Here is a 14,825-nt window from a genome sequence, read left to right as displayed (position 1 = left end):
ATAAAGCTTCCCAGTCTTGCTGCTAACTGTACTTATCATCTGACAGTTTATCTTTATGTGAAGGCTGAATTGAAAAAGGCATTAAACATTTCAGCCTTCTCTTCATTGTCCATTATAAGCTTTCCTTCCCCACTCTTCCCCCCGCTTCCCCTTTCCCCCCACTCCCAAATTATATTTGTTGTGCAAATGTAATATTTCCTGGCCCAGCTGATTATAGTCACATTTGTGATAAAAACAGAGACATAAAGGTAATGGCATTGTTTTTCTCTGTAATAACATTGTGCTTCTTAAGTGTTTCCAAAGGAGGTTTTCCCAATTGCATTCGCCACTCATTCTCTACCAGTTTAAAATGAATAAAACATGCATTACAGGCAGCCCCCATCTGTGTGTTTGGATGTCAGGTTTGCTGCAGCCAGGCAAGGAGACTTCCCTGGCGTCCCCTGCCTGCCCGGGTCCGTAAGATGCAGGTGTATCCATGTAGAGCTTCGTGGTTTTATTAGATCTCTACTGGCATTACAGATATAGCCCTCTTGAGTGTATATTGCCAGTTTATAGCAGCAGGACTTCGGCTGCTGTGGGTCCCCTGCTTTCATTGGCGAAACGTAGGGTGCACACGCACCCCCGGCGATTGGCCGTGCCCCCCTGGAAGCGCCAGCCACGAAACCCGTGGTGCCGGTGGAATTGCACTTGCGGTTTCGCCCCTAGCTCAGCGACCCGCCACTGGGGGACCTCCCCCGGTCGGCCCCGTCGGCAGTCTGGTGCCCCCCAGGCTCGGGAGGCACCAGTCGCCCATGCCTCCTTTACCTGCGGCAGGTTAGGGTGTCAGGTCTGTGTTGTCGGGGCCGATGGTCATCTTTCATGGTGTCGTACACATGGAGGTGTCTGCCCATTCCCCTCCAGCTGACAGTGCAAGCGTCAGAGCAGCTTTAACACTCGCCTGCAGGCCCCGGTCAGGCTGACTTCAGAGTTGGCTTGTATTTTTGGACAGCCCCGACTCCCTTCCCTTCTGCCTGCTCTCCTCCTCCCCCGGCCAGCCTGGAGAGAGAAGGAAATTAGATCTTTAATAGAGCGGAGTGAGTAGAAACGACGCAGGAGCTGGTGGAGTTAATGCCCTCGCCGCTCTGGCTCCAGCACCCCCCGGGCCTGCATACGCAATGGAAACCGCAGCCATGAGAGGCCGCGACCGTGAGCTCATTTAGCAGTCCTGCCACGACAGGGCTCGGTAGCCAGTGGCACCTCCGAACTCCCACGATATCCTGGACGCACGCCGATCTGACAGGTTGCGTACGGAGGAGCTGGCCGGGCATCGGCAGCCCCTGTGATGTCCTGCCTTTCCTCCTGGAGGGAAGAAGGACCAAGCTGGACTCTGCTGCCAGGCTTCGCTTGCCCCCAGCGCTCTGTTCCCAGCTGGGTGGTCGAGCGGCTGCCAGCTCCCTTCAGCTGGCCCCGTGCCGGCCGCTCGGGACCCTGGGCTGCTCAGGAGCTCAGCTTTCCTCTCCGTCATTACTTCACCGTCAGCAGCTCTGCACTTCCCAGCTGGATCCGATCTGCTCCAGCCCTGCTTTCCTGCATGAACCATGCTCTCCTTACTGGCTGGCACATGGGGGAAAGGCTGGGCAGGAGGTAGGACTCTGGGCTCTTTCTTCCCGGCCGTGGGGAGTCAGCAGGACACCGGGCATTGAGACGCTGGGGTCCACTCCAGGCCCTGCTGCCAAGTGATTTTGCAGCCATTCCCACTGAAAGTTTCTGGGAGGAAGGAGTGATGCACATGTCCAGTCCTGTGCATCTAAATCTAGCATTGGAATAACACCAAGCACTTTGAACCCACATGAGAGAAGCCAGGACCCCGTCGTGCCGCCTCTGTGGGGTCTGCCCTGCGGATCTGCCGTGCGGGTCCTCCCTGCCCCGTGCCCCGTGTGAAAACTAGCACATCGCTGATGGTCTCTTTTCTATTCTCCTTTCTCCCAGTTCCAGGGAAGCCAATCCTGTCCGTGCACCAGACTCAGGAGAACGCTCTCCTGGTGAAGTGGGAGCCCCCCTTGGAGGCAGAGGGCCAGGTGATGGGCTACCGGCTGCAGTTCGGGCGCCAGGACATCGCCCCCCTAGCGACTTTGGAGTTCGCGGCCCAGGAGGATAAGTACACGGCCGTCAACATCCACAAAGGCGCCACGTACGTGTTCAAGTTGGCCGTGAAAAGCCGGGCTGGCTTTGGGGAGGAAGCCGTGCAGGAGCTCACCATCCCAGAAGACATCCCCAAGGGTTACCCCCAAATCCTCGAGGCGAGCAACATCTCCTCCATGTCGGTCCAGTTCGGCTGGCTCCCCCCCGTGCTGGCCGAGAGGAACGGCGCCATCGTCAAGTATACCGTGGCCTACTGGGAAGCCGGTTCCCCCAGTAACCTGTTGGAAAAAGACCTGCCCCCCTCCCCAGAGAACTCATACACCCTCAACGGCCTCAAACCCAACACCGCCTACGATGTTAAAATCCGTGCTCACACCAGTAAAGGCCCCGGGCCATACAGCCCAACCGTCCAGTATCGGACGTTCCAGCTGGACCAAGGTAGGACTTACCGGTTTCTCCTCTCTCTCTCTATCTCCATGTAACCGGGGCTGGTGCCAGGAGGCAGAGAGCTGGAGAGGTCAAGCCAACCTCAGACAGGCTTTGTGAGTAAACGCAAAGCGCTTGGTTTCATGCTGAGTCCCTCAGCTCCTCTCTGCCTTCACCAGGTAAGTCCCTTTTACCGCTTTCTTCCAAGTCAAGTCCGGACGCTCTTGACTGGCACCCGGGCGCACCAGTCGCTACCACAGGTGGGAAGAGCCTTTTCTTCAGCTTTTGCGAGCCGCCTCAAAACACAAAAAGACCACGCACAAAACCAAAAAAAGACCAAAACCAAAAGCCGAACGAAACCTGGGATGGGTCTCCTCCTCGACTGAGCATGCTCAGAAAGCCAGCGCCTCATTCTCCGCAGCAGCCACTCAGACACGTAGCGCGTTTGCTAGGGACGAAGGCAGGCGCGGGCAGGGGCCCTCCCTCGCCCCTCCCCAGGCTAGGCTAGGGACGGGGGCGCTGGGCTGGGAGACGGACTCTGGTGGCACCCGAGCAGAGTGTGCAGGAGGGAGCAGACCCTCTGTTCCCGGTGCCGCTGCCCCGAGGGTGGCGCCTCCGCTGTCAGCCTCTGATATCCCCCTCTCTGTCTCTGCCCCGTCCTCCCTTCCTCTTCTCTCCCCTCCCTCCGCACTTTGTTCCAGCAGTTTTACCCAAAAACTTCAAGGTGAAGCTGGTGACGAAGACGTCTGTCCTCCTCAGCTGGGAGTTCCCCGAGAACTACAACTCTCCCGTCACCTACAAGGCAAGCGGGTCTGGTGGGGGCCCCCCTTTGGCCCTTCTCCCCGGGCCCACAGTGCTGCCAACATTACCATTCGTGGCTGGTGTTAAGTCTAAGGTGAAGCCCTGCCACGTCCCTGGGAAGCGACGCCTGCGGTTCGGGACAAACCCCGGTCCTGGAGGCATGCTGAGGCCCGAGCTGCGTCTCTGGCTTGGGACTTGGCATGTCCTGGGTGTCAGCTACGGGCTTCAGCTCTCGCATCCCATTGCGCAAAGCCAATAGAAAGTTTTTGGCAGCGATACGCAGTATAGGCTCTGGTGTTCCCCCACCCCCAGTACCTGCCCCTGAGAAGCACTGTGGTTTAGGGGGTTACAGCAACGGATGGGGCGCCAGGACATCTGGGTTACGTTCCCAGTGAAGGCAAAGGAGTAGCCAGAGCAGGGGTGGGCCGTGTGGCCTTGTGATGTTGCCTGGTCAGGTGTCCTGGTCTCCCTTCCCTGCATCTAGCACAGGGGTGGGCAAAATGCAGCCGGCAGGCCACATGCGGCCTGCCAGGGGCCCGCGGGGGCCCGAAACATTTAGCAAATGAATGGTTATCTGCCCCTGCAGCCCTCGATGGCTCGCCAAAACTCAGTAAGCGGCCCTCTGTCCGAAATAATTGCCTGCCCCTGGTCTAGCGGTAGAGCGGGGCAGTGGTGGAGAGTCAAGACCCTTGAGTTGCATTCCCGGCTCCGCTCCCGAGTTGGTGCAGCCGGGGGCGAGTTGCCGCATTTCCCAGCACTGCCGTTCTCCCGTTTCTGGAGTGGGAGCAGTGCTCCAAGGGAGGCGGGAGGTGGCATCTTTGTGCCTGCCATGCTCCCGAAGCTGCCCCGCGGACGGGCACCGTCGGCACACGCAGCACGTTTGCTGTTGCTTCTGTTCCTGTCCGGGCCGCGGAGCATCCCCTTGCCGTGCTGTGCACTGCGCTGCCTTTGTAGCGTTGTGAGGTGGTGACAGACTCCTCATGTCACAAAAAAAGAGAGCGGTTGACTTGTGTTGTGTGGCCTCACTCACGGCCTCGCGGCTGTCCCTTCCCTCCCCGATCTCAGATCCAGTACAACGAGGATAGCATCAAAGTGGAAGGCCACACCACCAAGAAGCTCATCACCAATCTGAAGCCCCGCACCTTCTACAACTTCGTCCTGACCAACCAAGGCAACAGCATGGGTGGCCTGCAGCAGAACGTGGCGGCCTGGACCGCCTCGGACATCCTGACCAAGAAGCCAGAGGTGACCCACCGGGCTGACATCGATGGCAGCGTGGTGGTAATCCTGCCAGACGTGAAGACCACAGTGCCTGTCCAGTAGGTTCCTCCAGAGCGATTTTAAGTTTGTTATTATGAATTAAGCTTCTCATTGCACTCTTATATCTTGTGCAACACCTCTTGCTACAGCGACATTGCTGCATGGCTCTGGGTACAGCACGGGCGCTGGCCGAATGAGCTTTCCTCGCCCAACCACCCACAGTGCCTCCATCCCAGTGTGAAGGAGCCACCTCCCAGGGCCAAGTGACAGGCTTCACCCTCTGTGACTCGTTTTATCCTGGGCTATTCCACTGCGGTGCCCACTTGCCCAGGACGAAGCACCAGCTCATTTACCAGAGGCCCATCCCTGGACAGGGCAATGACTTCCGGTCACTGGAAGCCAACCTGATGACCTAGATCTGGCAAAATTGGTGTCCCATTGTCCAGCCTCCTCCTCACCCCTCCGTATCTTATAGACTTCACTTTGCCAGTTCACTCCCCTTGCTGCACCCTGAACTCCTGCACTGTAAGGCCCATATAGGGACTCGTGTCTGGTTCTGCCACCGACTCACGGGGATTGGGGCAACTCACTTAATCTCCCTGTGGCCCAGTTTCCTCAACTGTGAAATGGGGATAATTACTCCTTCCTTCCCCCTACACTGCATGTATTCAAGGCAGAGGGCTCATGGATGACCCCAATGATGGCGATGGTCGTTGTGCTTCTCCAAGGGTCACACAGCATCCTTGTCTGAAAATCTCCCCCTTTAGACTGGCTACCTCTGTCCCAAAGGACAAAGTTGAGGCTTCTGCTATTCCCAGGCATCAGGGGCAGACAGCCTGCTACTCCTCCTCCTCCGGCTCAAGTTAAGGAAGCGAGGGGGAGCCAGTTTGCATTCCACTGGACACACGGCTGCTGCAATGGCCCCTGGGGGGTGAAAGGGCAGTGTCGAGGACATATTTAATCCCCCTCCCCACACACACAGCACCTTGATGCTCTAGGTCAAGAATACAGGTCTCTAGGTGTCAGCAGGCACGTGGCTTCCAGCCGCAGGAAACTGGGATGCTGCAGCGGGAGGTTGTGGGGAGGGACTGATAGAAGCGGTGCTGTGAGACCCTCGGAGAAACGTACCCACCGTCGTCGTCATTGGGGACAGTTTCCCATCGGGTGAGTGCTGACTCCTTCCATAGAGAACAGCGGCCCCAGGTGCAAGGTACCATTGCGGGTCTCAGCTCCACGGGCCACCCTGCAAGAGCACAGTGTGACTCCCGGCGGGGCTGTTCTCTCCCTCTCCTTCCGTGACTCATTCTTCTGCCTCCCTTTCGTGCTTCTCAGGGCTTACTACATTGTAGTGGTGCCTCTGAAGAAATCCCGCGGCAACCCCATGAGCAGCCCTGAGGAGATGGACCTGGAGGAGGTGAGTGCTTGGCCAGCTCTCACGCAACTACGAGCAGAGACCTGTGTGCAGCGCAGGGGGCTGTGGCGTCTCGGCCCCACGTAATGCACCGCTCGCCAACCTGGGCTGCATCAGTCCCGTGCCCAGAGGGAGAGCGAAGACAGACCAAGGCAGGCAGTGCCAGTCTGTTTGGTACTGGGCAGTTCGGTTGCCTCCGGTCCCATCAGTATTGTACACACCAAAGGCTTTCTGTCTCAGCCACCACTTCCCTTTGCTTTCCCAGCTCGTGCAGAACATCTCCAGGGTTCAGCGCCGCAGCCTGCGCCACTCCCGGCACCTGGAGGTCGCCAAGCCATACATCGCCGCCCGGTTCCGCGTGCTGCCCTCCCACTTCCTCCTGGGCGACATGAAGCATTACGACAACTTCGAAAACAAAGGCCTGGAAGCCGGGCAGAGATACGTCATCTTCATCCTAGCCGTCCTCCAGGACTCTGAGGCGGTGAGTGCTGCGCTCTCCTCCTTTCCCTGTCCCAGTGGCCCTGCTCCCCAGTCACCAACCGGGGTTGGCTCTGAGTATGTACGTACCTTGCCAGCCAGCCTGGGACCCCGGAGCCCTAGCTGTGGTGCTCAGCAACTATCCGCCTGGGACTCCTTTAAAAAAAGAAAAAAAAAGCGCCAAATTTAAATCCTCCTCCAAAATTTGTGAGCACAGGTGCGAACACGCATAGCCCATATCTGTGCACTGCAGCCGGCCAGTGCAAGCCGGGCTGTGAGCAGGGTCTGAGAGTGCCATGCTCTCACCTTCCACGAGCCTGCTTTTGGCAGTGGCTTTTCCATGCTTGGGCACCTGCTTTGCAACCAGAACTGGAGGATGCTGAAATATCAGCTAAAACACACCCCATCCATGGACCCTTTACAAATAACAACACCCAGAGAAAAGTGCCCCCACCCCCAGCGAGGGCAGCAAACTCAGTCCAAGGGGGAAACCACTGCGCTGAAGGGTCAATCGCTCTACGGGGCAGTGATTTGAGTGGCAAGGAACGGGCTTGGCTATGGCCTTCCACGAGCAATTCCTTCCAGCATTCACGTACCTTTCCCCTGCTGCAAAGCAGCAGCGTCTAATACCGCACGGCTCTAAATCCCCCTGTGGAACTGTAGCAGGAAGTGATTGAAATAATTTTTTTCAGAGGGGTTTTTGCAAATAAATATTTAGATGTCTCTTCGATATTAAGGGATTAGGCCGACACGCCTGTGAATGGATTTCCCAATCGGATTACTCCCGCTTTCGGTAATTTCTGCTTTAAGAACAAGGTACAGCAGATTCGCTCACAATGAAAGAGTGGCAGGCTTCTGTGTTCCCCTGGGCAGCAGCGTCCCGTTTGTGCCAGTGGCGTGGAGCAGAGGGGATTTGCCGCAAGCAGCCTGCTCTGGTGCAGTGCACGCAAGGATCACAGCCACGGGCCCCCGAGGTTTCAGCCTGCTTTAGTAACCCTGGGCAGGTCTCTTCCCCATCTGCTTAATGTCACAGCACCCCTCCTTCATGGCGGGGCAGGCCGGGCACATTTGGGGAATGTGCAAGGAGAGTGGGCACTGTTGTGCTGGCATGGTGGGTTTCCTGCACGGGGGATTTTTGTCATGTCAGAGCCTCTGCGGAGGCCCAAGACCAGCTCGGAGGCTGCTGCTGCTGCATCCGTAGTTCAGGGCCATCCAGCTTCTCGGGAGTCAGGGACTGCTCACCATGCAGGCCGCACACCATGGGGTTGGCCCCCCTCCACCTTGCAGCTTTATCCTGCTCCTGGCCAGGTGTGCCGCCTGGGCAGCTTCCTCCTCTGCTGTCAGATACAGCACAGCAGCTCAGCACCCTTCAAGCACACCTAGCCCCCTCCCCTGCTGCACGCACAGCAAAGCCCCCTGGTCCCCTCTCAGAGGGGGACCTCGGAGAGCCTGGCTGCCTCTGCACCCACAGCACGGAGAGGAGCGGTAGCCAGGCAGGAGCCCATCCTCGCGAGCGGGCAGGTGGACATACTGCTGTATGTAGCATATGCACGGACCTCGGCCGTCCAGCCAGATGGAAGTGGGTGCACTGGGCTCCTGGGCAAGGAAGGCAGCTCCTGCTGGGCTGAGACGCAGCAGCGATTTGCTGCACTCGGGAGCATGGCCCAGGGCTGGGCCCAGGGAAGGGAGGGGAGAAGTGCCCCACTATATTCATTAGTCGGGCCATGTCTGAGCATTAATTCTCATTTTAATCCGTTCCCTCTCCCCTGGTGCCATGTAACCCCAGCTGAGCATGGAGTAGCAGAGGAAGGCAGGGATGGGGAATCACTGGGATGTCATGAGGTGGAGGCCTTTGACAGCAGGTGTTTGAAAGCCACCTTCAAAGCTCCCCCTCTGAAACACCGGGCGCTGGCCAGCGTCCCCGCCAGGACACTGGATGAGCTGTGGGCCTGGCCCAGCCCGGCTGCCCATGGGAATGGGGTATCCCAGGGCTCCCTCTGACTTAGAGCCCACCTCTGCCCCTGGACAGCACCGGGTGCTGCAGAGGGAGATGCGAGGGCCCTGACTCCTCTTCCGGCTTTTCCCCTGGGAATCCCGAATCCCTGAGTCCCATTTTCTGACCCTTCGTGTCTTCCAGACGTTCGCAGCCAGTCCTTTCTCTGACGTGATCCAGCTGGACAACCCCGACCCGCAGCCGATCATCGACGGGGAGGAGGGGCTGATATGGGTCATCGGGCCGGTCCTGGCCGTGGTCTTCATCATCTGCATTGTCATTGCCATCCTGCTCTATAAAAAGTAAGGGAGGCTTCTCTCTCGGCTCCCTTGCCCGAGCCATGGGGGCTGAAGCCACAACCTGCACGCTCGGGCCTGGAGTTGCTAGGCTGAGGGCACCCCCTCGATCAGAGCCACAGTGCAAAGCCTGGGGCACAGGAGAGGGAAAGAGGAGGGCCAGGGGGGCGTAGGAGACCGGTCGAGTAGTTATAGACCTCCACCTGGCTCCACCTCAAGGCGAGAGTCGATAGAGCCGCGTCTCTACTGCCAGGTCAGTGGTGTAGATGGCATGAGTTTGGCTGGTCTCAGCCCATTTCCTTGGGTCCCCCATATGCTGATGGGGGGGTGGAAAGGAAGGCCCTGCCCCCACGAGTAAAGAGTTGCCAGCAGTCGAGCGGATATTCACCCTTTAGGCGCGCTGATCAGGGTGTTGCTCCTCCAGCTGAGGTCGGGGGCACACGGAGAGGACCAATGTGCCTTTGAAAGCTGCCTTCTTCCTTTCTTGCTGCCTGATGCAGCCAGTTGCCAGAACAGCTCCTAGGCACAAATCGACAAGCCCCAGCTTTGCTTATCTGCACCCCCAGCACTCGGCTCAGGATCAGGAAACCCTAGGCCTGGCTCCACCATGTGTGATGCTTGCAGGGAGCAGAGGAGTGTGAATTGTGAGGGAAGGACTGGAGAGAAAGCAAGCGGAGCAAGCTGGGGCGGGGAACTGCATCAGATCAAGGCCCACGGGGGATGCTGCTGGGTTGGAGGCTTCACCGAGCAGAGGCTGGGCACCGTGCAGCCATGCCCTGGCTCTCATCCCTGTGCCTGTCGGTCCCCCAAGGGGTGCCCTTGACTTCTGCTGGGAGGCACAGGCTTTACCCCGAGCGTGTGTGAAATGGCTAAATGCCCCGGGGGAGCTGGGGCACTCGGGAGTCCCCTCTCGGGTCCATTAGAGACAGCGCGAGATGGAGAGCCCTGCTCGTCCATGTGGGTCATAAGAGCTAGAGCTGCGTGACTGGTTCTGCTGCCTCTACAGCCCCTTTCTAACCCAAACGTTTGTCTTTTCTTCCCTCTACTTGCTGCTTCCCTGGACAGCAAGCCAGACAGGTAAGAGCGCCAAGTTTGGCATCTGCTTCGATCTCCCCTGCGCTGGGCTGGCTGTGCATCTGGGCCGAGGTCCCTGCCTGTGCGATGAGCCTCTGTCAGTTTAGTTCCTGCTCCCGGGTGTCCTGCGGGACATCGGGGATCCAGATAGCCCGAGAGCAGGGAAGGCAAAAAGCCAGAAGGAAGCGCCAGCGCCTTCCTCGCCCCGTAGCATAACGAGCCCGTCTTCGGACGGGAGGACGGTGACAGCAGACAGCTTGGGCTGTAATCAGAGCAGAGTGCGGGCTGTCTCCGCACAGACTTTCTCAGCCTCTAGCATATTGGAAGCTGGATCTGGCCAGCCAAGCTGTCCTCATCCCAGTGTGGAAGCGATGCCTGCTCCCTCCGCCAGGCCCTCCGCAGAGTTTGTTTACAGCTCAGACTCCTCTCCAACTGTTTCCGAGGCTGGGAGAGTTTTCACCAGAAGCAACCGGCAGGTTCAGCCAGCGAACCATGAACGGCAGCAAAAAACGACGCTCCTTCCAAGCTGCAAAGCACGGGCGTCCTCCAACGGCGCTCCATGCAAAGCCGGCGGAGCCCCTGGCAGGACCTCTCACTAGAAATGACATTCAGAAACAGCGCAAAATGGCATGAAATGCTCCACGCTGTGTGTGGGTAAGGCAGATTATGGGGGGCACCTGCCCGATCCAGACTGAGAAGGAAGGTGTCCGTGAGGAGGTCCTGCTGGAAGTTAGGTTAGGTTATGACATGCCTGAGAGCCTCTGTTTGCAGCAAATGCTGCCAGACAGAGAGACAGACAACCAGCTCTTGGAGCTGTGTGATAGAAGAGTCCGTGCCTTGCAAACGCTGCCTGTGGCTCCAGTCCCTTGGGCTTAAAATGCGTGGGCCCAAACTGCATGCAGAGTGACCATGACTTCACCCGGGGCACGTCCCGCCGGGAAGCTGCGGTGCAGTGATCTGCAGCGCAGTTTTACCCAGCACTAGCTACTCAGGACCGATTCCCAGGTAGATGCGCCTAGGGGCGGATCAGTGCAAGGTGCATTTCAAAGTCCTGCTCGGAGAGCGCACGTGGGCGCTGTGTGATCCAAGCCCTACTTGACTGCATGCAGGCGTCCCTGTGAAGACAAGCCTTTAAGCCATGATTTTAAACTCACGTAGGAAAACCAGTGCAAAAAGCTACGTGACTATTCTTATTCTGGTCTAAGACTTAAGCCCTAAAGCTGTCATTTCAAACCAGAGTATTTAAACCCATGCAAAAGGCTGTGTGAATGGGTCTAAGACCTCCCTATTTCAGTTTGGTTTAACCCAACTTCTAATCAAGCCTGGTTACATCCGGACTCGGTGTGCCCATACAGCTTTTGGCCAAGGGGTTTCAAGTTGCACTTTTTAGGTACAGCAAGGCAGCTTCTTTGTGTGCCTGAGCTCTTAGTATGTCCATGCTGGCTGGGGCAACACCCATTTCGTGCAAGTGGTACAATTGTGCGTGTAGACAAGGCTCCCGCATGCCTGGTGGAGCGCAAGACCTGGCCGCTATAACTCACTGTGTACTTGCACTCCAAGAGGCTGGACGGGAGCCGAGCAGGAAGTGTGGCTAACGAGGGCTTTGGGATACAGCCTGCTTATCATACTGAGCCTTGTCAGACCCGTCTGCATGAGGGGCAGCTTTCAGGAGGTCGCTCTTGGCTTGAAGGGCTAGCACGGTGGGTGCTGCACGCTCACTGACTTCAGCATTGGTGCCCATTGCACGACTGTCCCTGACACCCGTTATCAGACCTGTTTTGTCACCCCAAGCTCCCTCCGTTCAAGAGTCGGCTGCACCGAACGCAGACTCCCTTGAGAGCTGCCCCCCAACCACAGGTCTGAGCGTGGCCGGGTGGCTGGAGTCTGTCGTAAGGGTGGACGGGCCCCATGCTAAGAGGCTTCTGGCTTTGTTGGGTTTGTTTTTTTAAAGCAAACGGAAGGATTCGGAGCCACGGACGAAATGCCTCTTGAACAACGCTGAGATCACCCCTCACCACCCCAAGGACCCCGTGGAGATGAGACGCATCAACTTCCAGACGCCAGGTAACCGGCTGCACACCGGCCTCCCACGCTCGGACACCTGGAGCTGCCCTTGTTGCGATCCCTCCCTGCCTGCGTACCTACCGGCTGTTGCAGTACTGCCTCTGCTGGGAACCGGCACTGGCCTAGGCCGTTGCGGAGGAGTCTCTCGGGCCTCATCTGTGCTAAGTTGTGAGCGCTGCAAGAAATGCCAGCTTGGCGCCCCGCTCAGGGTCAACGTGCTGCATCCTTACCCAGCAGCCATGCTGTACAGGATGGTGGCGATGGCTAGAACAAGGCCTTTCGCTGAGGTCTGGCGCGGTCCAGGTTAGACAGGCACCTGCAGACACCTTCCCTAACCCCACGCCCCAACGCAGTGCCTCTGAGAGGCCCAGGGACCGGCACAGCAGGATTCACACAATGTCCTGGTCCACGGTGGCGCTGTTGGAAATGGCGCTTCTCTATGAACAGAAGCAGAACTGGGGCAGCCAGCTGTTCCCTGCAAGCTGTGCCGCCTCACTTGGTGTAGATCCCACTGCGGGCATGCCCTGGTCTCCTTCCCCCCAGTCATACACTTAACACCTGCCAGAGAAGCACCTTGCACTCTCCTTCTACCCCCATGCGGTCCTGTAGACATGCATGTGTAGCTGCCTGCATGGCACCTCTGCAAGCCTGCCCTGACAGGTGCCTGGCAAGGACACATCCTCACCCAGAGACACCCCCAGCACCTCTGCACGCTGCCCAGCATCTGGGCGCTTCACGCTGGAGGAGGTGGAAAGGAATTTGTTGTGCTTTTGGGGCTGGTTGTCCTTTTTGGCCATGCTGTGCTTGTTAGTACTGTTTCTGCAGCGCCCCCTCCATCTCCTGCCTGTCTCTGTCGTTAGGGCTGCCTGAGCTTTCTCTCCAGGAAGTTGGTAGGTCCCCAGGGGCTGGGAGTTGCGGACAGGGGCCACGGGCAGCCCTCCTGGCCACGTACTCCCAGCAGCTCAGACTCTGCCTGAATAAAGGCTGAATCTCACACTGGGAAGCGGAGGCAAGAGGCGTATCCCAGCCCGAGGGGTCTGAGCAGTCTTTGTGCCCCCCACTGTGGGGTCAGTGGAGTGACTCTGGGGGTGCCACCCTGGTACCACCCTGCCCTTTTGATGGTGCAGGGATCCAGGCCGAGTCCTCCTCCAGCTGCAGATGGAGCCCAGGGACAGAGCGAAGCGAGCGCAGGGGCCGATGGCCCTGCCTGCCAGGTTGCCCGTTGTCTGAGCAGCTTGCTCGGGGGGGTCCCGTTGCAACTCTCCAGCAAGTTCATTTTTGTCGAAGGAGCCATCGCCAGGCGCCTGCTGGTGAAACTGGCTTTGGGGGCCAGGCTCAGGTTGGGCTGATCGAAAGAAAAGCCGTGGTTGTGCTGGAGGGATGGGTCCGTCCCTAGGGTAGCGTGGTGGGAACCAGCTCAGCTGCCCCATGGAAGAGAGGCATTGGGGGCATCGAGCCTCAGATGGCAGCCTCCCCCCCCACCCCCCATTTTGGCACCTGAGTGTGGATCCAAGTCCCCCAAAGCCCATCTGAAAACTGAGCGAATGCACTAGAAGTAGTCGTGCCTGGAGTTAGTTGCATCTCGGTCTGAGCCAGCCAGCGGGGGTGAGCTCACTAGGGTTGAGGGTGATAGCCGAGGGGCTAGTTTCGACCCTTGCGGGGCAGCAGGTGTCGCAGAAGAGCATGTCCCATCTCTATACATCTTGTAGGTCACTGAGCGTTTCCCATTAGGCGCTGCTGGGTTGGTCCTGCCAGGCCACTCGCTGTCTTGTCTGGTCTGCTTTAAAACATGTAGAGCCACGATGCTTCCAGCCCTTCCCCTGGGGAGACCCTTACACGGCCAAAGAGAGCCCCGGGGTCGCGAGCTTATCCTGGTCCTCCGCTGATCATCTGGGCAGGCTTCTCAAGGGAGTCAGGCACCCGGCTCCTACCAGATTTCAGTGGGGGGGTGTGTGCTGATGGAGGGAGAGCTGCCCTCCAGGCACCCTGCCGCAGCTTGAAATGCAGCAAAAGCCTCCAGGGACCAGTAAGTCTCCAGCGGTCTCCGGGAGCCGGGCAGCAGGGGTGTAAGCGGGGGGCTGGGGGGGAAGCAGCAGCTGCCCGTGGCCCTGCCCCTGCCTGATCAGCACAAAAAATAACTTTTCATTTCCTCTTAAATTTATGTTGGTTTTTGGCTTTTGGTTTTTTTTTAGTTTTATTAGCATGAACTTTTGGAAAAGAGTGTATTTTTATTTCTTTATTTTTTTACTGTTTTCTGCAGATTCTGGTCTGAGCAGCCCTCTCAGTGACCCTGAGTTTGACTTTGAAAGTTAGTTCCTGTGTGTGTTTTTGTTCCCGTTGGTTTCATTTTTTTTCCATTGTTGGTTTGGGGTTTGTTTGTTTTTTTTCCTTTCTTTCTTTTTTCCTTTTTCATCATTTGTTTTTTTTCTTTCTGTTTTGAGTTTGGTTTGTTTCTCCTGTTTCTGCCGATCTCTCTGTGTGTCCCCGTGGCTCACGCCATCTCATTCCTCTTCTGTGCCATCTGTTTGTCTGAGTCGCACTTCCAGTTTTACAGTACCCGACACGAGCCTTTTGCACAGCGACAAGAGCTGTGCTAGCAGCCCCGTAGGACCCAGCTCCCGGCAGGTGGCTCGGAGACGGCACCCGTCCTCCTGCCTCTCGCCCTCGGGCATTTCGAGGTCCCGTCCCTTTGCTGAAAGTGTTTCTCGTCCAAGGTTTAGAGCAGTCGTGAGAAGCTTGGCTAAGTGTGCATCACGCTTATTCGTGGGGAGAAATCAGATCTCTGTACACCAGCGTGTTTGTGTGTGTTCGTGTGCGTGTCGCTCTGTGACATGGGAGGCTAGAAGGCCGCAGCCAAGGACGCCGATTCCCCCTGCCCTGCTTTTGGGTCAGCCCAGACAAG

The 14,825-nt window shown here is 57.8% G+C and overlaps 1 protein-coding gene across 15 annotated transcripts in view; it reads left to right on the top strand.

The window, feature by feature from the left end:
* The window catches only part of PTPRS (protein tyrosine phosphatase, receptor type S), a 208,540-nt gene that overhangs the window by 155,793 nt on the left and 37,922 nt on the right, over positions 1–14,825 (top strand). For 6 of the 15 annotated variants that reach the window (XM_019513453.1, XM_019513449.1, XM_019513447.1 and 3 more), the window contains 9 exons: positions 1,969–2,559; positions 3,252–3,349; positions 4,414–4,667; positions 5,941–6,022; positions 6,285–6,500; positions 8,634–8,791; positions 9,851–9,862; positions 11,811–11,923; positions 14,184–14,231. In XM_019513453.1, coding sequence (XP_019368998.1) covers positions 1,969–2,559; positions 3,252–3,349; positions 4,414–4,667; positions 5,941–6,022; positions 6,285–6,500; positions 8,634–8,791; positions 9,851–9,862; positions 11,811–11,923; positions 14,184–14,231 — 1,572 coding nt within the window. The remainder of the gene's footprint in view (positions 1–1,968; positions 2,560–3,251; positions 3,350–4,413; positions 4,668–5,940; positions 6,023–6,284; positions 6,501–8,633; positions 8,792–9,850; positions 9,863–11,810; positions 11,924–14,183; positions 14,232–14,825) is intronic. The other 9 variants (XM_019513459.1, XM_019513458.1, XM_019513457.1 and 6 more) reach the window with 6 other exon arrangements.

The sequence above is a fragment of the Gavialis gangeticus genome, unplaced genomic scaffold, assembly GCF_001723915.1.
Source record: "Gavialis gangeticus isolate Ggan-Ray unplaced genomic scaffold, GavGan_comp1, whole genome shotgun sequence".
In the NCBI taxonomy this organism is placed as follows: domain Eukaryota; kingdom Metazoa; phylum Chordata; order Crocodylia; family Gavialidae; genus Gavialis; species Gavialis gangeticus.
Note: the sequence above shows the minus strand (reverse complement) of the source record. Positions and strands in the feature narration are given on the sequence as shown.